Raw genomic sequence first — 23,319 nt, 5'->3', positions numbered from 1 at the left:
AAGCTGGTCCTTTCAGTGTAGCGTGCATGCAGCCCCGGACATGTACTGGAATGCTAGACCTGTTATTGCTCGATCTCACGTGTCACAGCCTCGCGTATCCCTCTAGTAAGCTTGACACGTACCGCGGGGCCATGCAGGAGTCTCGGTCGTTAACGGAATAAAGCTGAGAAATCGCTAGCACAACTACAAACGGACATACCACACCACACACAGAATCGACCAAGCTTGCAATCTGTCCATCTTTTCTGTAGCTTGTATGGTAGTGGTTTCCCGGGTGCAGTCCATTTAAGCCACAAGCTCCACTCCTGGTGGTGCCCTTTTGGACATTCCTTTAAGGTTCAGCTTTGCAATCATACTGCCCCCGGAAACCAAAAACTTTTGCCTTCAGGGACGCTGTTTGGAGGTTCGTGGGAATAACGCCGCCCGATCAGCAGTCGGCATATGGGTCGCCCTCCCAGGGCTGTGGGGTACTCGGTCCTGGGCCGGTGTCAGTGGGATGTGTCACAGCAGCGGTGACCCGGACGGTTGCCCTGGGCGCCCATGTAAATGGCGTGGTATAATGGTAAAGAGTTGATATAGATAGTTTGACGCCACCTGTGGTGTTCGGCAACATAGATGTTAGGCCGACGCTGCATGCAGATCCTCTGGGACTGGTGGTGTTGTGCAGCAAAGATGGTGAAGCTCCCCACAGGTGGAGCTGGAGTCCCAGGGAAGTGTAGATGTAGTGATGGGGGAAAGGCACAGGCGGTGTAGGTGCTGGTACCCAGATATAGCGGTGCTGGAATAACTGTAGGACACCAGAGCGTGCAGTTCCAAAGCTTTACTCACAGTCTGCAGATTACACTGATGCCTGCCTCCGTGCTGTGTCCTCCGGGTCAGGACCTCTGCCAACCTCCGGGACCAGAATGCAAAGCTCCCTTCCAACACTCCGCCAACATGTACCTTCCTGAACGTCTCCTTTCTAGCGCTTGTGGGGGAAGCACTCACAGGACCGTGGTTCACTGAAACGCCTCCTGTCTAACAGATGTTCTTCAGACTTTACTTCTGACAGCTGTAGCCTTTTCCTTCTGCCTCGCACACGTCGATGCTGGGGCCTCCGAGCCTTAGTTGGGTACAGAGCATTTATAGATGCTACTTCCCCCGGATTCTGCTGCAGGAACGTCAGTGTCCCTACAAACTCGGAGACCGGAATCCGGACCATGCGCTCCATCTAGGAGTGAGCCTTAACTCTGCTCATCCTCCAGCTCCCCTTCTCACGTCCACACACTTCCCCTTCCCTGCACAGAGTGCCCTAACTTACCACCTCCCGACCACAGAGAGCAGCTCCTCAGCAGTCAGGTTCAGAGGTCTCCCTGCTGGCCTGGAGTGGGAAATGTGTTGTGTGTTGGTTTCACTGCTAGAGAGATCCTTCGTTGCTCCCAAGCTTGACAACACACTCCCTAGGAGGAAGGCAATGCCACAGTGGCGACCGTACTCTTGGGGACGCCACAAGTGCACTGAGGCCCAGCCACTGCTGGATGATGCTGCTGGTACATTGACCCAGACCACTACATTCCCCTCACACTCTACACAGCCAGAATCTGACCCAGAGAAAACTCAGGTTCCCCTTCCCGCATACTATACCACCTTACACTGTGACAAAGAGGAAGGTGCAGATGAAAGTGCAGGTTCCTTGAGCAGGTGGGGGGGCATACTCATGGGCGATGGCACTGGCACAGGGCACCGCATAGTACGCAAAAGTGTCTCTGCCGGTGGGAGGGCCTAAACAGCCAAGTGCAGTGAGATGGAAGATGGGGACGACAAGGAGTTCAGAGCAGTGCAGGGATTCCCTAGCAAGGAGACTTATGTAATTGTTTTCAATGTTGGGACAGCAATTTTTGGGGAGTACTATACTCTGGTGAATGATATATGGGGCCCACCATCCACTGGAGCATTCCAAAGGTGGACATCAGACACTGGAGCAGCATTTACAGGGCCCATTATACACTAGAGCAGTAGAAATGGGGCCCATTATATATGGAGCATTATTTGGGCCCATAAGACAGTGGAGCTTCATCCATTGGGACCAACATATACTGTAGCATTATGTGGAGCTCATCATATACGGTTTGAAACATTATATGGGAATAATGATTCTGTATGGAGAAATATATGGGCCTCATTACTCTGTATAGCGCACTAAGCGCTGGCCATAATACTGTATGGAGTTATATACTGTCTGTTTTTGGAGGTATTGGAGAATTTAAAATGGATATCAGTCATGAGATGTAAGAAGTGAAGTATTTGTCATTGTACTATACTGCTATTTCTCTGCCGTATCGGAGCATCATGAGTTGTGGTATGTGTTAAAGGGGCGCTCTTTGGCCTTGGGCCCACGAAAACCTGGAGCCAGCCCTCCTCCCCCACAACTGTAGCCAAATAACCCCCATTTTTCAGTGCGTAACTAGTATTATGAAGTTAATTCAGGTTGACAAGCTTCAGTAACAAGAATTTATGCTTTTGGCATTCAAATGGCCACTGTAGGTGTGTTTCCTGTCCTCTCACTGCCGACTTTAATTCTCCATTGACTTACATTGGGTTTCGTGTTTCGGGACGACCCCGACTTTTCCCTATAGTCGGCCGATTTTGCTCGACCCGACTGTTGGAAAAGTCGGGTTTCATGAAACGAAACTTGACCCTAAAAAACCAAAAGTCGCTCAACACTAATTCTGGCACAGGTGGCGCAAACAGTATTTGTCTACCCTGCAGCCACGGACGAAGTGGCAATCTACCAGACCTAATCTGAGGATTGGTGACCTCGTCCTTGTGAAAGACTGTTAGGCCCATCGGAACCAGTGGCTACTTGGACTAGTGACTGCAACATTCCCGAGTAAAGATGGCAACGTCCGCAAAGTCGAACTTAGGATGGCCAAAGGGGATGAACTTAAGACATTCTCCAGACCAGTAACTGAGCTGGTCTTATTTTTCGGAAAATAAGAATAGTGACATCCATTTGATGCCAGACGAGAAGTGTTCTGTCTCAGACATAATTCATGATCTTTGACTGTCTACTTGTTTATATATGTACAGTGATTTGCTGAGAATATCCATAATGTTCAGTTTCAGCCATAGATTTAATGTTTTCATTGTTTCTGGCTCCATCTAGTGGCCAGATCCATAACCGCAGTGTATTGAAGTTTACTTTCACTTTGCATCCTTTTTTCCATTCACAATGTATTCTGGGAAAGCTTGCAAAGCACCCAGGTAAGTCTGCAAAGGATTATGGTTTAGTCCAGCCACCCATTTTTCCCTCCAGTCCTCCATTTTCTCTCAAGCCTGCTTCCTGGGAACATCTAATTTCTCTACTCCCCTTGTGTCAACATCGCTGGTAAGTAATCACGCTTCCTATATCTAATTCCTATCTCAGATTAGCCTCCTCAGTTAGCACCCCTGGTTAGCTATTAGTGCAGATAATCTATATTATGTATTCCTATGAACCCAGTACTGATTGTATTTACAGTATATGTTTTACTTGTAGTATCACCACTTCAATATACCACTACGTTCAATAAAACACAGATTCAACCTACAGTCTCCTTATTGGAACCCCGGTATAGCGGTTTAGCTGTCTGTATAAGCTACATGAATCCCGGTTCATTAGTGAGGACAGAACATGTATTATAAAAATTAATTAAATCTTAATTATGCAAAGCATAAAACCTTTAAGCATAAAGAAAGATTCAAACAGGAAATTTCAACGAAGACAAGAGTTGCAATCAATCCATTGTACAAATAAATAAATAGATGCACAGATGCATAGTTAATCATATGTCATAATTTTAACAAAACTTTAAGCATTACATAGACCATCTGTGCATAGACATGATCAAATTAAGTACAGGTACTGTGGTTCCACCTAGTGGTTATGTGCAAAGATGCAATAATAGAGGTAGGTATATTAAGAACTGCTGTATCCAAAATAAATATATATCAAAGGAGCAATAGTGTGATACATTTGTTGAGTTGTACAGAAAATATACATTTATATACTGGTGCTTCTCACAAAATTAGAATATCAAAAAGTTAATTTATTTCAGTTCTTAAATACAAAAAGTGAAAATCCTATATTGTATAGAGCAGGGGTGGGGAACCTTTTTCCATCCGGGGGCCATTTGGAAATTTCTACCATCATTCGAGGGCCACACAAAAATGATCACCTTAAAAATTACCCCGGTATATTTAGTCAAACAATTAATTACGATAACTCACCCTTAATGTGACGGCTGGAGCTGCTTCTCCATCACTGGGGGCTATACTTATCACAGGTGGTGGGATATACAGCACTTTCGGGGTAAATGCAGCACTGGGAAATATACACATCACTTGGGGGGCACATACAGCTTTGGGGGGATATATAGCACTGGGGGGGACAGGGATTGTCGGGGAGGCTCATAGATCACTGGGGGGGACAGATCACAGAGAGGTGACACAAAGATCAAGGGGTGGGGCACAGAGATCACGGGTGCATATAGCTGGGGGGCACATAGCATTGGATGACAGATCACAGGGGGCACATGGGAGCACTAAGATAACAGGGGGCACAAAGCTGGGGGCACAGATCACGGGGGGCATATAGCTAGGGGGCACAGATCACGGGAAAAAAAATCACAGGGGACACAAAGCTGGGAGCCAAAGATATCACGGGATGCACATAGCTGGGGGCACAGAGATCACGGGGGGCATATAGCTGGAGGGCACAGATAACGGGGCATATATATCACATGGGGAAACAGCTGGGGAGGCACATAGATTGGGGGCACAGAGATCACAGGGGGCATATAGCTGGGGTGGCACAGATCACAGGGGGGCACATAGATGGAGGGCACAGATCACAGGGGGTATATATAGGTGGGGAGGTTCGGATCAAATTAAAAAAATACGAGGAATAATCCCAGCTATCTGGGTAGGGACAATGGTGCCCACCATGCAGGTAGGGGTCCTCAGGCAGGATTCTGGCTTTTCAGGTCAGGTTCTCCCCACAGACTGGAGGATGTAACAGTATTCATAAGATGTCTTCCTACAGGGCGGATGAAAGGGAATCCTGCATGGGGGGCTCTCACCAGCGCTAGAAGGGACAACTTTCAAAGTAACACTTGTTGGGATTTCACCCCCCACCTCCAGCCCAACCTGACCCCCATTCACCACAGAAAATAAAGGGATGCGGACAGCGGTGGGCACCGACACACCATTATGCGCCCCAACAAGAAACCGGCAGAAAGTTGACCTTTTCAGGCATCTGAATGGAGCCGTGTAAGGGGGAGGGCAGCACAACAAAGGTGGGCAGCACTGGAGCCCTGCTGATCTACAGGATGTAGCAGAGCTGCTTCTGTGAGGGCAGCAGAGCCAGGTTTGGCATGTGGCACAGCTGCAGGTAACAGACACACAATCAGATGCTAGCAGCCATCAGAAAACTGATGTGTCCACTACCACAGAGCTGGATCCAGCCTCAGAACAATGGACGGGGTCTGGATCTGTGCACGCAGGAGCCTCCTCCGGTCCCGGGCACAGCAGCGTGTACCGCCGGAGCCCGGGATCGGTGCTAGCCCCTGGCAGGCTGCACAAAGTTTCCCAGGATTGCTCCATCCCTTCGGCTCTGCTGCATCTGTGGGAACCAAGCCGGCTCTCACTTACCCTTTGAGTAGCTCTCTTGTGGCTGGGGGGAAGTGCGGCTCTGGCTGGAGGAGGTGAAGTTCCGGGTTCACACGGACCGGGAGACAGCAGCTCGCACTGCAGTGATCACAGCACTACACCGGCTGAGGAGCGCGGAGGAGAGCACTTGGGGGTTAAAGGGCCGGCAGCTGACAGGATACAGCTGCCGCCCGAGAATTGGGCACTCCTGGGACCTGCCCGCGGACCACATGAAAAGCCACTGCGGGCCGCAGGTTCCCCACCCCTGGTATAGAGTCTTTACAAGCAGAGTGATCTATTTCAAGTGTTTATTTCTGTGAATGTTGAGGATTATGGCTTACAGCCAATGAGAACCCAAAAGTCATTATCTCAGTAAATTAGAATAAATAAAAAAAAACACCTGCAAAGGCTTCCTAAGCGTTTAGAACGGTCCCTTAGTCTGTTTCAGTAGGCAACATAATCATGGGGAAGACTGCTGACTTGACAGATGTCCAGAAGGCAGGCATTCACACACTCCACAAGGAGGTTAAACCACAAAAGGTCATTGCTAAAGAAGCTGGCTGTTCAGAGTGCTGTATCCAAGCATTGTAACGGGGAGTACTCACTCGGCTGGTCGTTGAAGTCGTTGGGGCATTCAGGGTTAAAGAGTCCATTCATTTTATTAGAACACAGCATAAACCAGGAAACTTCCAAACGTGCAGTCCCCAAGTGTACCTACTACGGATTACTGTCTATTGACTGTCAGCGTCCGCACAGGTTCCCAGATACCTCTTATCCTCAGAGGCAACCTACAGACATTACTGGCTGACCACAGTCAGTATCACTAACGGTTTCCAAGCCATCCAGTACAGAGGTATAACACAGGCCTCCTCTCTTTGGCTCAGACTAGCCAGCACTGCCGCCCGTGCTAAGCACACAGGCTCCATCTTGTGTGTTGAGACACACCCATTGGGTGGGTTGTGTAGCTGACTGGACCCACCCATCTACTCCGAGTCACCTGGAAGCCTTCCCAACATATAATAAACCCTCAGCAGTAGATCTGCTGAGACAAACAAGCTCATATTTCCATCACAGAGGCCACTCACCTATGTGATACATACTGCCCTTTAATCACATGACCAATCGCCATACCACACCATATTAATGGAAAGTTTAGTGGAAGGAAAAAGTGTGGTAGAAAAAGGTGCGCAAGCAACCGGGATAACCGCAGCCTTGAAAAGATTGTTAAGTAAAGGCCATTCAAAAATTTGAGGGAGATTCACAAGGAGTGGACTGCTGCTGGAGTCATTGCTTCAAGAGCCACCGCACACAGACGTATCCAGGACATGGGCTACAAGTGTCGCATTTCTTGTGTCAAGCCACTCATGACCAATAGAGAACGCCAGAAGCATCTTACCTGGGTTAAGGAGAAAAAGAACTGGAATGTTGCTCAGTGGTCCAAGGTGTTGTTTTCAGATGAAAGTAAATTTTGCATTTCATTTTCTCATCACTGTATCTATAGTGAGGCAGTGGTGGGAGGGTTGTTACGTGTCCCCCCAGGATGTTTTCGGAAACTGCCACAGCTGTGGTTACAAGGCAAAATAAAAGTGAGTGTGGACTGGGTCAAGCTATTTGACTAAGTCAGATTTAGGAAAACCTGACATGGGCTATTATTTTATAAAGGTTTTGGGATGATCTCTCCCACCAATCCAGGTCTTGCAATTGGCTAATTCATGTCACATGGGCACCAATTAATCACAGGTGATTCTCATTTGTGATTTACCACAGGCGAGTCAAAATGTGTTTCCATACTAATTTAAAGGGAATCTCACCTATTTTTTCGCATATAAGCTGCCGGCACCACCATCATTCTGTAATGGTGTAGATAAGCCCCCGATGTAACCTGAAAGATAAGGAAAACAAGTTAGATTATACTCACCCGGGGTGCGGTCCAGTCCGATGGGTGTCACGGGCCAGGTCCAGCGCCTCCTATCTTCTAGCAATGACATCCTCTTCCTTGCTTCTGTCGTGGCTCCTGTGCAGGCGTAATTCTCCCCCCCCCCGTTGAGGGAAGAGCAGAGTACTGCAGTGCGCAGGCTCCGGGAAAGGTCAAAGAGGTCCGGCTCCTGTGCATTGCAGTACTCTGCTCTTCCCTCAACGGGGGGGGGGAGAATTACGCCTGCGCAGAAGCCGCAACAGAAGCAAGGAGGAGGACGTCATCGCTAGAAGATGGGAGGCGCCGGACCAGGACCACGACACCCATCGGACCAGACCCTACTGGACCGCCCCCCCCGGTGAGTATAAGATAACTCATTTTTCTTATCTTTCAGGTTACCTTGGGGGCTTATCTACAGCATTATAGAATGTAAAGGGTGCAAACACCAGGGTCATAGCAAGCTTTAGGTTTTTCTCTTTTTCCCTCCCATAGGTTTTTGTTTTAAATTATCATTTGCTCTTTTGTATTTAACACGAGTGCTCTGTACAAAAAAACTGTTTCACTTGATTCATTTTTTCAGGATATATTCCACATCATGTACTTAATCTTCATGGCTGCCAATAACGATGAGCAGGACTGTGGAACATAATGCACCTATTTGGCTCCCACTTATTCATCTTCACCATATAAATGTGTATTTCAGAGAACTGACTTGGAGCAGAGGGCACTAGAGACTAAAACTAGAAGTAGTTCAAAGGGCTAAGGATGATGAAGGACTGCCACTTACAAGTCCCCGTAGCTCTATTACCTTGCAGCACAATGCCATCATTTAAAGGCGGTATTCCAAGGAGATGAAGTGTTCTCCGGGACAAACCTTCATTAATTATAGAGCTGATATTCAAAGCGCTGGGTAGTATCTGCTATTCACTGTGATGGTGAAGCTGCTGCTTTTGTGTTCTTCCTCCATTCTGGGATGACAGATGATGACAGATGATCACAGACTAAGTGGTGTGGCCTGCTCCTGGCTTCTAGTAATAGCCATCTCCTTCCATTTAGTCTGAGATGTGACCAGCTACAGTCATTTGTATGACCTCTGGTTGCCCTCCACTTAAAGAGGAATGTTAACCTCACTTAGGCTAGTTTCACACTAGCATGTGGCCGAGCTGCGGACTTCCTCCATGAAGCTCCGCTCACAGCCGCACCTCCTCTGGTCAGCTCCGCCTACGCCGGCATGCGTACCCTATCTTTAACATTAGATACGCAGGTTGTGCCGATGTATGCGGATGCCTCCGCATGCGTCATTTTGACTGTGCGGCGACTTGCGCCGAACGCAACGAGTTGCATTTTGATGCGTTCACCGCACCGTCAATCCCTTGGGATTATTTTCCCTGTTGGGTACTATTCTCTCAAGTTTTTCAGGTCCTATTGGACTGGTAATATTCACATGAATATTGTTTTAGCCTCATGAGCCGCTAGGAGAGGGGGTATTCTTGGGTCATTTATTGTTTACTCTCATGCATGGGAGTCATCATTGTATTATGTATTCTTAGTGGACACAGTTCTATGGTTTTTAAATGTGTTTTAATTGCATTTGTGTGCCAATAAAATTGTTGTGATTTATATTGTTCATGTATATTTTTCTGTGGTGTGCATTATTCCGGTAGTGCTTTTCTTTTTTAGTCACCGCACCGTCAAAACAACGCATGCGGAGGCATCCGCATGCATCGGCACGGCCTGCGTACCCAATGCTAAAGATAGGGTACGCATGCTGGCGTAGGCGGAGCTGACTGGAGGAGGTGCAGCCATGGGCGGAGCTTCACGGAGGAAGTCCGCAGCCCTCCGTTGCTCGGCCATACGTTAGTGTGAAACTAGCCTTATAAATGTATTTATCAATATATTCAGATCCAACACACCTTTTATGCACAAAACAGGATTTTATGGAGTAAGGCTATTACAATTGAAAAATCATAATCAGCAGGTTTGGCTGGAGATTTTTTTTTTAATTAGGGAATGTAGAAGAACTGACACTGGACACACGGTAAAACTGCGGTAGGAGGTTTATTGATTCTTGCACATAAATCGATAACATTTACATGGATTCAGATGAACCCTCCTACAAGTAATTAGGAAAACACAGCACTTCTGGAATTCTGGTGGTGCACAAGTAGGATAACCAAATCCGTCACCTGTGATGTAAAAATACTTTGCACTCAAATGAGTGACAAGTATTTCTACATCACATCAAAACCCTCCTACAAAATGTGATTAATAAGGTCATTACTAAAGGACTGTATGAGAAAGGGATTTATTCTACAAGAAATACCAGAGCCAAAAATGAGAGCATCCAGGGCCTGTAGCTGGATACTCCAGGCCTGACCTCCAGCATGTAAAAATGATACGGGGTCTTTGAGTAAAATAGAAACTGACTAAATAGGAGGACCTGATAGCATTGTATAAAGAACTATGTCGATATCGCTGTTCTTCTGTATTAAAATACACTAAGGCTATGTTCCAACAGTCATTACTCAGCAGTGCTTTGGATGCAGCACATGCCTGCTCCGTCCAAAGCGCTGCCGGCTTTTGAACGTAGGTGATTCCGCATGTGTTCATTGAACCGTGTGGAATCACCGCGCCCAATACATTGGACAGGTAAAATTTATCTTGCGGAGCTCACGTCTCTGCAAGATAAATAGACATGCTGCGGCCTGAAAAGAAGCACCGCATGTCCGACTACACAGGTAAGCTGTGGGCGTCGGTGCACACATAGTGGACTTCTTGAAATCCCATCCACTATGCTGTGACATTTGAACGCCGCAGGTTGGACGCTGCAGCTGGACACAGCGTCAAACCCACAGCGTTTACTGAACGTGGGAACATACCTTGACAAGTGTATGTAGCCCTAATATTTATCCACAGAGGGTTTCTAAATAGATAATCTTACCCCACATTACAAATCGAGATAAAGAAGATGGATACATTTTATTTTAAAGTTTATTTCTGTCCAACAAAGAAGGAATGGATCATACATATAAATAGTAATTTTCAAGAAGGAAATGAAATAATCAATGTACATGAAATATTGCATTTAATTTGCTTTTTAGATATCAGATGTATATAAATAACTGAATAGGTTTTAATTCAAATGTAAGTTCTAATTTGTTTTCTCATTTACTTATTGTTCATTATTTTGACTCTTTGTTATTTGTTTTCTCGTACAGTTTGTCAAAAATATATGGTTTCTTCCTGTGTGAGTTTTTCTTTGTTTTCAAAATATGACTTTATAGTAAAACATTTCCCACCTTCTAGGTGTGAGAATGACTTGTCCCTTTGTGAGCCATTTCATGTCTAGTAAGACTCCTTTTGTTGGTAAAACATTTCCCACATTTCGAACATGAATATGGCATCTCTCCTGTGTGAGTTCTCTGATGTCTCAAAAAATTTGATTTATCACCAAAACGTCTGCCACATTCTGTACATGCAAATGGCTTCTCCCCTGTGTGAATTCTCTGATGTGTAACGAGATTTGTCTTAGTTGAATAACATTTCCCACATTCTGAACATGAATATGGCTTCTCCCCTGCATGAACTCTTTTTTGGCTAACATCCTCTAATTTCAGGTTAATATGTTTCCCATACTCTGAAGAAGAAAATCTTTCCTCTTCTGTTTCAATTTTCGGATGTGTAACAAATGACGTTTTGAGGGGAAAACTTTTTTCATACTCTAAACTTGAAAATAGCTTGTTTTCTGTCAGAACACTTTCATTTTCAACATCATGTTTGTGACTTTTATTTTTCCTAATAGCCTGTGAAGAATCCGAAGATAAGACCTGTTTAAAAGAATCACATGATAGATCTTTGTTTTTAAAGGATGATGGAATATCTGGAATAGCGGCATAGACGTCAGTTATATCTTGATTGATATCAAGGTCATCAGACTTAAAAATTGAAGACGCCAATTGTCCATCTGATCTCCTGGTGCAGTCATCTGCCAAGAATAAAAATTATTTTCTAATAAATTATGATGAATTATATTTTTATAACATTTTTAAAATACCCAAATAAATTGCAAGTTATGCCGCAAAATTCAATTACTTACTAAGACGAAAACAGTTAAAAATCTAAAAGACCTTGAAAAGCAACATGGGTTCAGTAACCCAATCCAGCAAAATCTGTGTTCACAAAGGCATATGTCCCCCTTTCTCCTGAGCCTTACAGTGCGCCCAAAAGCAGTTAGTGTACACATGTTAAGCATTGCAATAACGGGAAGAAACCACGTAAACATTTACAGTGTGTGTGCCTCCAGAAGCACATGCTGAGCACCTCTTATTGGGAACTAAAATGGCATATTTGCAATTGTCATTCTTCAACATCCACCGTGTGCTAGTTACCAGAGAATACCTGTGGAGTCAAAATAATAACTACTCATAAAGATGAATTCACTGAGGGAGTTTGAATCAATTTTATGAGGGTTTTCTACGGTTTTTATGCCACTCTGGCACCTTAGATGATCTGCAAATTGTGCTCGCAACATTACATGAAAATCTGCATTCCCAAAGCCAAATGGCGCTCCTTTCCTTCAGAACCCTGCCATGTGCCCAAACAGTATGATATTGTCCTACTTAGGAGAAGTTGCAAAATATATTGTGGAATCCATTTTTTTTCTATTACCCATTGTAAAATTTAAAAACTTGGGGCTATTTCAATAGTTAGTAAAACACCTAAAAAGTTAAATAGCCTGAATGTGGTTTTTGATACTATGAGGAGTGCAATTTTCTAAAATATAGGCCATTCAAGTTACTACAAAAGTGATTTGGTCCCCCAAAAAATAGGTTTTGTGAATTTCCTTGAATATATGACAATTGGTTGTTTAAGCCTTTTAAACCCTTCATGACCGGAGATTTTTTCGGTTTTGCGTTTTTGTTTTTCACTCCCCTTCTTCCCACAGCCATAACTTTTTATATTTCCGTCAATATAGCCGTGTGTGGGCTTGTTTTTTACGGGATAAGTTGTACTTTTGAAAAACACCATTGGTTTTACCATGTTCTGTACTAGAAAATGAGAAACAAACTCCAAGTTTGGTGAAATTGCAAAAAAGTGCAATCCCACACTTGTTTTTTGCTCGTCTTTTTTATTAGGCTCACTATGCTAAAACTGACCTGTCAGTCAGGTCATTATGAGTTCATAGACACCAAACATGTCTAGGTTCTTTTTTATCTAAGTGGTGAAAAAAAAAAAATCAAAACTTTGTAAAAAAAATAAAAAAAAATAAATTGCGCCATTTTCCATTACCCGTAGCGTTTCCACTTTTCATGATCTTGGGTTGGATGAGGGCTTATTTTTTGCATGCGGAGCTGACATTTTTAATGATACTATTTTGGTGCAGATACGATCTTTTAATCTCCCATTATTGCATTTTAATGCAATGTCGTGGCGACAAAAAAACAACGTAATTCTGGCATTTTGAATTTATTTCTCCCTATGCCATTTAGTGATCAGGTTAGTCCTTATTTATTGATAGATTGGGCGATTCTGAACACGGCGATACAACAATATGTGTATGTTTGATTTTAATTTTATTGTTTTATTTTGAATGGGGCGAAAGGGGGGTGATTTGAACTTTTATTTTTTTTTAATTTTTTTATATTTTTAAAAACTTTTTTTTACTTTTGGCATTCTTCAATAGCCTCCATGGGGCACTAGAAACTGCCAGTACCCGATCGACTCTGCTAAATAGAGGCGATGATCAGCTCACCTATATATAGCAGAATTACTGACTTGTGAAAAGCGCCGACCAAGAATAAGTGATGCAAAGATTAAAGAATAAAAAAGAGAGAGAAGCCAGCGCTGCCTATGGTCAGAACGCAATACATAAAATGCTCATATTGATTTCTAACTGTGTATTTCAAATTGAGACATTTAGCAAACAATTGATCAATTCTTTGAGCCACCCCGCCACGCCAAGGCATTCTCATATGGGGCAGTCCTACTCTACGTTTTTTATATTCGCTGTGCCATTACGGCCTCCTAAATGTATTAAAAGCAAGACCACATTAAATGCAAACTGTACCTGAAGCGTTTCTGAATCACTCCCATGGTGCCAGAAAAGGAGAGCAAACGTCTCATTTTTGAAGTACAGTTAGAAATCAATATGTGCATATACACTTTATGTGCATTCTGACCATAGGCAGCGCTGGCTTCTCTCTTTTTTATTTGATATTGGTTGTGGTTGACCACCACTGCTGCCATGCGCGCTGGGTCATGCACGCCTTTCTTTCTGTATTCATTGTGATTGATCTAGGCTGCTGTACACACATACAACAGCCCTGCCCTGCCCTGCCCCAGGCTCTGTTTAATTGTGCACCTGTGTCTGGGCCTGTCTTACCCTTCATCTGTGGTTGCTGGTCAGGCAGTGTGGAGGTTGGACCTGAAATGTCTATGTCTGGACCTAGCAATCTTTATCTGCGCTCGCCCTTTCTGGCTCCATGGGAGTGATTCTGAAAGGCTTCAGGTACATTTTGCATTTAACGTGGTCTTGCTTTTAATACATTTAGGAGGCCGTAATGGCACAGCGAATATAAAAAACGTAGAGTAGGACTGCCTCATGTGAAATTGCCTTGGCATGGTGGGGTGGCTCAAAGAATTGATCAATTGTTTGCTAAATGTCTCATTTTTTAAGTACAGTTAGAAATCAATATGTGCATATGCACTTTATGTATTGTGTTCTGACCATAGGCAGCGCTGGCTTCTCTCTGTTTTTTATTAAAGAATGTATTTTTATTGGCCCACAGATCAGAGATATAATGAATGACAGTAGCTTTGATGGTCTTTTGCAAGGTGATAAACAAGTGGCATGGAGATCCTTTAAAGATGTGACCTTCAACTTCCTTGGCAACAGCAGGGCACCGAACTTTGAACAACATGCTCACAGCATATCATTTGATGAAATGCAATATGTCACTAAAAATGCATTTTCTACATTCTCACTTGGACTTTTTTCCAGCCAATCTTGGTGCCGCTAGCGATGAACACGGTGAAAGATTTCACCAAGACTTTGCGCTGATGGAGAAAAGGTACCAGGGAAAGTGGAGTACGTCAATGCTGGCTGACTATTGCTGGAATCTTATTTGAGAAGCATCTGACACGGATTATAAACGAAAGTCATCTGCAAAACACTTTTGAACAATTGCTTTTGCTACTGACAACGATGCACATGGATGTAGTGTCTCGGACGTCATAAATAGTGTAGACTATAAATTGTTGTTTCTTAAAAACCTTACGTGATACAGACTTTTGGAGCACATATTCATGTTCAGCATATCAAAATCTATAAGATACAATAAAATTTTCTCAGGGGGAAAAGAACATCCCTGAAATTTGTTGCGCAGTGTAATTGTATTATTACACGAGATTCTTTATGATGTTACATAGTCATCTTCTCCCTATTCAAGTCCCTACAATATTGGATTCTCTCAGTGGAGATCTTCTATATCAAATAATTTTCCTAACACATCATGAAATTCATGTCAAGGAGTCATTAGAGCCATCAACCACACAAAGCTTAGAGACATATCATGGCATAGGTGTAATGCTGTCTTCATGTAGTTTATTGAGAAAGTCTTTGAAGTTAGACGGTTCTTTTCTCACAGAAAGTGAAGAGTAAGGATAAAGGAAAACTCTGCTGTTATTGTACAGAAATTCACACTTGGCCAAGATTAAAAAATTATTACATTCGTCATCTGCTTTCGTCTGGATGTCCCCAAATCCCACAATACACTGCGCCGCACCGGAAATATGCTGACCGCCATTTTGGAACACCCGAGTGATGCCGCTCGGATCCAGGACGCAGCTGCGATCCTGACCGGGCTCGGTTCTAGGACGCAGCTGCGATTCCGAACGCTGCTGCGATTCCGGCCGCCGCTCGTGTCCAGGTCGCCACTGCGATCCCGACCACCTCTGGGGTCCAGGCCACCGCTGCAATCCCAACCCGCCGCTGGGATCCCAGCTGCCGCTCGGATCCCGAATTACACTGCGATCCCAACCGCCACTGGGATTCTGGCCGCTGCTTGGATCCCATCCGCCACTCAGATCCCAGCTGCTGCTCGGATTCAGGCAGCCGCTGCGATCACGAGGCTGTGAAAGGGGTGTAACGAGGGGAGTGTAATGAAGGGGGTATAATGAGGGGGTGTAATGAGAGTGTGTAATGAGGGGGGAGTAATGAGAGGGATACCGCCGCCAGACCCCCCGCCTGACTACACACGCCGGATCCCGCCGCTGCCTGCCCACCCACCTCCGTGCAGTCACAGCCGACAGGAAAGACCGCGGCTTGAGGCCTGTGCTGGAGATTGGGTGCGGTCACCCTCTGGTGGCGCCGCACACCATCTCCAGCACAGGCCGCAAAACACCATCTTTCCTGCCAGTTGTGACTGCACGGAAGTGGGTGGGCCACCACCCCCAGCGCCACAAAGCTGCCCCCATCGTGATGTTACTGCCCTCCCGATGCGATAGCATCGGGCACACAATCTAGTTCTACTAATAAGGTAGAATTTTTATTTTCTGGCCTCATAGATTCAACAATGGATGACTCCACTGCACCTTCTTACATAAATGCTCAAACTAATGGTGACAGTTTTGGGTGGAGGAGCATGTAGTGGTCTAGTGGCAGAAAGGTGACCTTTAATTGTGATATGACTGGAAAACATTGCCAATAAAGCAGTGTCATCCATGACTGAGAAGAATCTTTGACCTGTCTGCATTTAGGGGTTACTACTCACCTGGGCGATTATCTGTAGGAATCTCCTCTTTACTCCGCTCATCACTCCTCACATATGTCTCGGTAGTATTAATATGGGTCAGATCTTCACCCTGAAACAAATATTGTAAAAGTCACAGACAGATGGAGAAGTCACATCTATGATCAGCTCTAATCCTGCCATCTCCACCGTTCTCATTACACTCATTATAAATTACTCATTACTCATTATAAAACATATAATACTGGTGGATAAAACAAGACTGAGCACAAGACCTTCACAGCCAAGTACACATCAAAGAGATCTCATGACACCTTCTCTCCATCTACCTGATGATCCTGAGGAACCTTGGGATTTTCTTGTTCACACTCCTGTGGAAAAAGAGGGTGGGGACATCTCACCGAAGTTGTCCTCTTACTGGACAGAACTAAAGGAAACAGATACAGGGACTGAATTAGTTCTTCACATAGGATTAATATACAAGGCCTATAATTATCTCTATCTATTACCTGGTGATGTTAGGGGCAGGGGAACCTCCATTGTGATTTCCTTGTACAGATCTTTGTGTCCTTCTAAATAATCCCACTCCTCCATGGAGAAATAAATGGTGACATCCTGACACCTTATAGGAACCTCAAACAGAAAAGGAAGCACACTGTAGCGCCATAACATGCCAACATGAAAAATGAATTGCATTACTGCATTAGCAGTATGAAAAATTGAGAAAGTTTAGCTCATAAAATGGCCAATTTATGTGTACCTGGAAGCCTCAGTAAGGCATTTCTCGTTTTCCAGGACCCTATCTAATACAAATCCTCACTTAGACTGAAGTCTTCATCTGAATGGGAACCTATGTAAATCCTCTGTTTAGACTGAAGGCTATATCTCTTTGGGGGAAGTGGCCCTGCTTTAATTAAAAACGCCTGCGGATAACAGGTGGAGTGCTCAGTCAAAAGGTAAATGAAAACAAATTTCAAAAACTGACCGTCACATCCAAGCATAAGCATAGTGTGAACAGGTGCTTAACCTAGAGTCACCAACTCATAAAACATTCAAACAGAAAAGGAAGCACACTGCAGTGCCATAACATGCAAACATGAAAAATGAATTGCATTACTACATTAGAAGTATGAAAAATTGAGAAAGTTTAGCGCATAAAATGGCCAAGTTATGTGTACCTGGAAGCCACGGTAAGGCATTTCTTGTTTTCCAGGATCCTATCTAGTGCCAATCCTCACTTAGACTGAAGTTATTTAAAGCAGGGCCACTACCCCTCCACAGAGATATAGACCAGTCTAAACAGAGGATTTATATAGGTTCCCATTCAGATGAAGACTTCAGTCTAAGTGAGGATTGGCATTAGATAGGGTCCTGGAAAATGAGAAATGCCTTACCGTGGCTTCCAGGTACACATAACTTGGCCATTTTATCCGCTAAACTTTCTCAATTTTACATACTTCTAATGCAGTAATGCAATTCATTTTCCATGTTTGCATGTTATGGCGATACAGTGTGCTTCCTTTTCTGTTTGAATGTATATGAGTTGGTAACTCTAGGTTAAGCACCTGTTCACACTATGCTTATGCTTGGATGTGACGGTCAGTTTTTGAAATTTTTAATTTACCTTATAGGAACCTGACACACACAATGATACCGTCATACCCCTCGTTCCCTTCATAGCATTACTGTATCATGTCCCAGCATTCCCAGCAGTGTCACCTCTCCAGTCAGCAGCTCAATCATCTTGTAGGCGGGTTCTAGGATCTTCTGGTCATTGATGTCTTCATGTATCTTGTGGTAAGATGGAGGCCTCCTGATTGGGTTCAGGGTTCTTCCCCATCCCTCAGACACAAGGGCCTGACAGCGCTCACTAGAGGTCTTCTTCACTACTGTGTAATCCTGGTTATGGAGAGACACATTAATAAATCTCACTACAGACATTTCCAGAGTCCTCACCTCTCCAGTTCTGTCCTTCTGTTATTCCCATAGATAAGAATGATGTAATGTTACGTCATCAGAATCTCTCACCTCTCCAGTAAGCCGGAAGAGGATCTCTAGGGTGAGGTCTAATATCTTCTCTAACATTTTTACCCTATCCATTTCTGATAGTTCAAATTAGGAATTTTTTTTATATAGAAGATCTCCACTGAGAGGATCAGATATTGTAGGGACCTGAAAGGGAAGAAGATGACAATATAAACATCATAAAGATCCCATGCAATAATATAATTACTTGAAATAAGGAGAAACATATATATATATATATATATATATATATATATATATATATATATAGGATAAATACAGTATAGGCAAACACCAGAGCTCCCGAGAGAGGAGAAGGTGTATGAGAAGAAGGGAAATCCACACCAAGCAGCAAATGGTATTACACACACCTGTCAATTGTGTGCTAAATATAGGGAATGGAATCACTGATAAAAAACCAGATACAGTGGGGAAAAATACGTTTTTGATATACTGCCGATTTTGCAAGTTTTCACACCTAAAAAGAATGGAGAGGTCTGTCATTATTATCTTAGGTACACTTCAACAGTGAGAGACAGAATCTTAAAAAAAATATAGAAAATCACATTGTATGATATTTACTTTTTTTGCATTTTATTGCATGAAATATTTGATAAAATAGAAAAACGGAACTTTATATTTAGTACAGAAACCTTTGCAAATACAGAGGTCAGACGTTTCAAGTAGTTCTTCACCAAGTTTGCACACACTGCAGCAGGGATTTTGGTCTACCCCTCCATACAGATATTCTCCAGTAAAAAAGTAAAAAAAAAAATTTTGTAAAAATATAAAAAAAATAAAAAAAAAATCACAAAGTAAAAAATTATACACTGCTCAAAAAAATAAAGGGAACACTTAAACAACAGAATATTACTCCAAGTTCTGCAAATCAAACTTCTGTGAAATCAAACTGTCCACTTAGGAAGCAACACTGATTGACAATCAATTTCCCATGCTATTGTGCAAATGGAATAGACAACAGATGGAAATTATTGGCAATTAACAAGACACACTCAATAAAGGAGTGGTTCTGCAGGTGGGGACCACAGATCGCATCTAAGTACCAATGCTTTCTGGCTGATGTTTTGGTCACTTTTGAATGTTGGTTGGTTTTCACACTCATGGTAGCATGAGACAGACTACAACCCACACAAGTGGCTCAGGTAGTGCAGCACATCCAGGATGGCACATCAATGCGAGCTGTGGCAAGAAGGTTTGCTGTGTCTGTCCCCGTAGTGTCCAGAGGCTGGAGGCGCTACCAGGAGACAGGCCAGTACACCAGGAGACGTAGAGGGGGCCGTAGGAGAGCAAAAACCCAGCAGCAGGACCGCTACCTCCGCCTTTGTGCAAGGAGGAACAGGAGGAGCACTGCCAGAGACCCTGCAAAATGACCTCCAGCAGGCCACAAATGTGCATGTGTCTGCACAAATGGTTAGAAACCAACTCCATGAGGATGGTCTGAGGGCCCGACGTCCACAGATGTGAGTTGTGCTCACAGCCCAACACCGTGCAGGACACTTGGCTATTGCCACAGAAGACCAGGATTGGCAAATTCGCCACTGGCACCCTGTGCTCTTCACAGATGAAAGCAGGTTCACACTGAGCATGTGACAGACGTGAGAGAGTCTGGAGATGCCATGGAGAGCGATCTGCTGCCTGCAACATCCTTCAGAATGACCGGTTTGGCAGTGGGTCAGTAATGGTGTAGGGTGGCATTTCTTTGGAGGGCCGCACAGCCCTCCATGTGCTTGCCTGAAATGAGATCCTCAGACCCCTTGTGAGACCATATGCTGGTGCGGTTTGCCCTGGGTTTCTCCTAATGCAGGACAATGCCAGACCTCATGTGGCTGGAGTGTGTCAGCAGTTCCTGCAAGATGAAGGCATTGAAGCTATGGACTGGCCCGCCCATTCCCCAGACCTGAATCCGATTGAGCACATCTGGGACATCATGTCTCGCTCCATCCACCAACGTCACGTTGCACCACAGACTGTCCAGGAGTCGGCGGATGCTTTAGTCCAGGTCTGGGAGGAGATCCCTCAGGAGACCATCCGCCGACTCATCAGGAGCATGCCCTGGCATTGTACAGTATGGAGGTCATACAGACACATGGAGGCCACGCATAATACTGAGCATCTTTTCCTTATCATAAGGCATTTCCACTGAAGTTGGATCAGCCTGTAATTTGATTTTCAACTTTGAGTATCATTCCAAATCCAGACCTCCATGGGATATTCATTTTGATTTACAGTGATAATTGTTATGTTTTATTGTTCTGAACACATTCCACTATGTAATGAATAAACATTTGCAACTGGAATATTTCATTCAGAGATATCTAGGATGTGGTATTTTAGTGTTCCCTTTATTTTTGAGCAGTGTATATTGTACCCATAAATTATTTTTATGTAAAAAAAAAACTTACACATATTTGGTATCATCGCTTACAGAACGACTCGACCAATAAAGCTGTCACACTAGTTAACCCCTTCAGTGAACACCATAAAAAAGGCAAAAAATTATGCTTTTTCATCACTGAACAAAAAGTAGAATAAAAAGCGATAGAAAAGACGAATGTAAATGAAAATGGTATAGCTGAAAACTACATCTTGTCCCACAAAAAAAAAGCCACCATAGAGTTCCAGCAGTTTTGAATTAAAAAAGTTATTGCTCTCAAAATACAGCAGTTCAAAAATATATATTTTTTTATAAAATAGATTTCATTGTATAACAGCGCCAAAGCATAAAAAAACTATAACTGTGGTATCGTTGCAATCATACTGACCCGAAGAATAAAGCTGCCTTATCAATTTTACCACAAGCAAAATGACATAAAAAAACAACAATTCCTGAACTGCTGTTTTTTGTTCAAATTGCCAACCAAATATAAGAATAGAAAGCAATCAAAAAATGTCATGTGCCCAAAAATGGTACCAATAAAAACATCAATTCGTCCCGTAAAATACAAGCCCTAACAAGACTCTGTCAGCAAAAATATGGAAAAATTATAACTCTCAAATAAGGTGATACAAAAACTAGTTTTTGCAAAAAAAATAGTCTTTTAGTGTGTGACAGCAGCCAAACATAAAAACCCGATATAAATCTGGTATCACTGTAATTTCACCGACCCAAAGAATCAAGTCGTCTAATCATTTATACTGCACAAGGAACAGGATAATAAATAAAACCAATTCTTAACCTGCTGTTGAGTTGTTCATTCTGCCTCCCAAAGATCGCATTAAGGCACATTTATCTGGCGTTTTACGATGAGTGATTACATCGGGTTTTCCATGTAAATCTCTGAAAAATGTGATTCAGACGGAACCCACGGCAGAAGATTCCTTATAATGAGGCAGATATAGGCACTGTGGACGCCATCTGTTTGCCTGTGATCTGGCGGTGTCCGTAACTTTAGGAGTATATAAAAGTACGGTCTGCCACAATTTGTGCATTTCTGAAAGGAAGGACACCGCTGAACAGGGGCCTGACGGAGTGCAGCGTAACTATGCTGCCTCATTATAGAGAATGGATCTCTGAGAGGTTTCATCTGAGATTTAGATGGAAACACCAATGTAAGTGCTTCGCATAGAGCACAAGATAAACGTGATGTAAAATGATCCCAATAAAAGCTTCAACTCAATACACAAAAAAAAAAGCAAATCCCCACTTAGGTCCATCGTCTGTCAATGGAAATATAGGGCACATTCATGTTACTGGAAGTACAAAGTGTCTGGAAAAGTGCAATGGCTACACAGCCCCAAAAGAAACGCAGCAAATTATGCACTCCCAAATCCAAATGCCCCTCTCCCTTCTGAGCCCCACAGTGTGCTTAAATCGCATTTAGCACCTATGTGTTTGGCATTTCTGTAGCAATGAGAGCCTGCCTAATTTACCGATTCATGTCTCCAGAAACACAAGCTGGGCACTACAATGTACGGGGTACTACAACATACTGGGCACTACAATAGCAGATTTACAATTTTCTATCTACAGGGGTAGTGACAATTTTGACTCCATGGATATTTTCCAGAAACAAGCAGTAGTGCATGTTACTGAATAAAGAATAAAAAAAAATACACATATTTGTTATCGCCACGATCAGAACTGCCAGATCTATCAAGTTATAAAAAGAATTAATCCGATTGGTAAACGGCATAGTGAAAAAAAAAGTCAAAACCCCAGTATTCCATACATCGCAAACATTGTATTAAAATGCAATAACGGGCAATCAAAAGATCGTATCCACACCAAAATGGTATCATTTCGTCAGTTGGGCACGAAAAAAATAAGCCCTCTCTCAACCCGAAATCACAGCCCTAGACCACGAAAAATGGAAACACTACAGTTCTCGGAATATAACGCTTTTTTTTTTTTTAAACAAACATTGGATTTTTTTTTCAACATTTAAATAAAAACAATCTATACATGTTTGGTATCTATGAACTTGTAATGACCTGGAGACTCATAATGGCAGGTCAGTTTTAGCATTTGGTGAACATGATAAAAAAATCCAATAAACAGTTGTGGAATTGCACTTTTTATGCATTTTCACGGCACTTGGCCATATCGACGGAAAAATAAAAAAGTTATGGCTCTGGGAAGAAAGGGAGCCAGTGTCATGAATGCAAAAACGTTAGGCAATTTGAGTTTCTTGAGTTTCATAATGAGATCAGTAGAATATCTCAAATGAGAGGGCAGCTGTAGTACATAGGATTGCAGAAAGAGATCAACATAATTGGTTAAATTGGCTGCGAGTGATTGGATTCCCGATGTAATTGGACTACCGGAGGGATTGGTAAGGCTCGTGTACCTTTGGCAGGTAGTAGAAAAATGCCAGCTGGAACTTGTTAATGTCATTAACCCCTTCCTGACATCAGACGTACTATCCCGTCCATGGGAGCCGGGCCCCTATGCCCATGGACGGGATAGTACGTCTACCGCGATCAGCGGCGCCCACGTGGTGA

At 43.5% G+C, this 23,319-nt stretch overlaps 1 protein-coding gene across 4 annotated transcripts in view; it reads right to left on the bottom strand.

The window, feature by feature from the left end:
* Positions 1-10,555: 10,555 nt before the first annotated feature.
* LOC141052909 (uncharacterized) overlaps positions 10,556-23,319 on the bottom strand; it is a 28,524-nt gene continuing 15,760 nt past the window's right edge. For 2 of the 4 annotated variants that reach the window (XM_073550228.1, XM_073550229.1), the window contains exons 2-8: positions 18,729-18,835; positions 18,361-18,504; positions 18,052-18,231; positions 16,842-16,965; positions 16,662-16,759; positions 16,354-16,444; positions 10,556-11,567 (exon numbers count right to left, since the gene is read on the bottom strand). In XM_073550228.1, coding sequence (XP_073406329.1) covers positions 10,885-11,567; positions 16,354-16,444; positions 16,662-16,759; positions 16,842-16,965; positions 18,052-18,231; positions 18,361-18,432 — 1,248 coding nt within the window. In that variant the 5' untranslated portion in view covers positions 18,433-18,504; positions 18,729-18,835 and the 3' untranslated portion in view covers positions 10,556-10,884. The remainder of the gene's footprint in view (positions 11,568-16,353; positions 16,445-16,661; positions 16,760-16,841; positions 16,966-18,051; positions 18,232-18,360; positions 18,505-18,728; positions 18,836-23,319) is intronic. The other 2 variants (XM_073550230.1, XM_073550231.1) reach the window with 1 other exon arrangement.

The sequence above is a fragment of the Dendrobates tinctorius genome, unplaced genomic scaffold (assembly GCF_039654945.1).
Source record: "Dendrobates tinctorius isolate UK_male_01 unplaced genomic scaffold, ASM3965494v1 ptg000164l, whole genome shotgun sequence".
Classification (NCBI taxonomy): Eukaryota; Metazoa; Chordata; class Amphibia; order Anura; family Dendrobatidae; genus Dendrobates; species Dendrobates tinctorius.
This window is presented reverse-complemented; position numbering and strand designations above follow the sequence as displayed.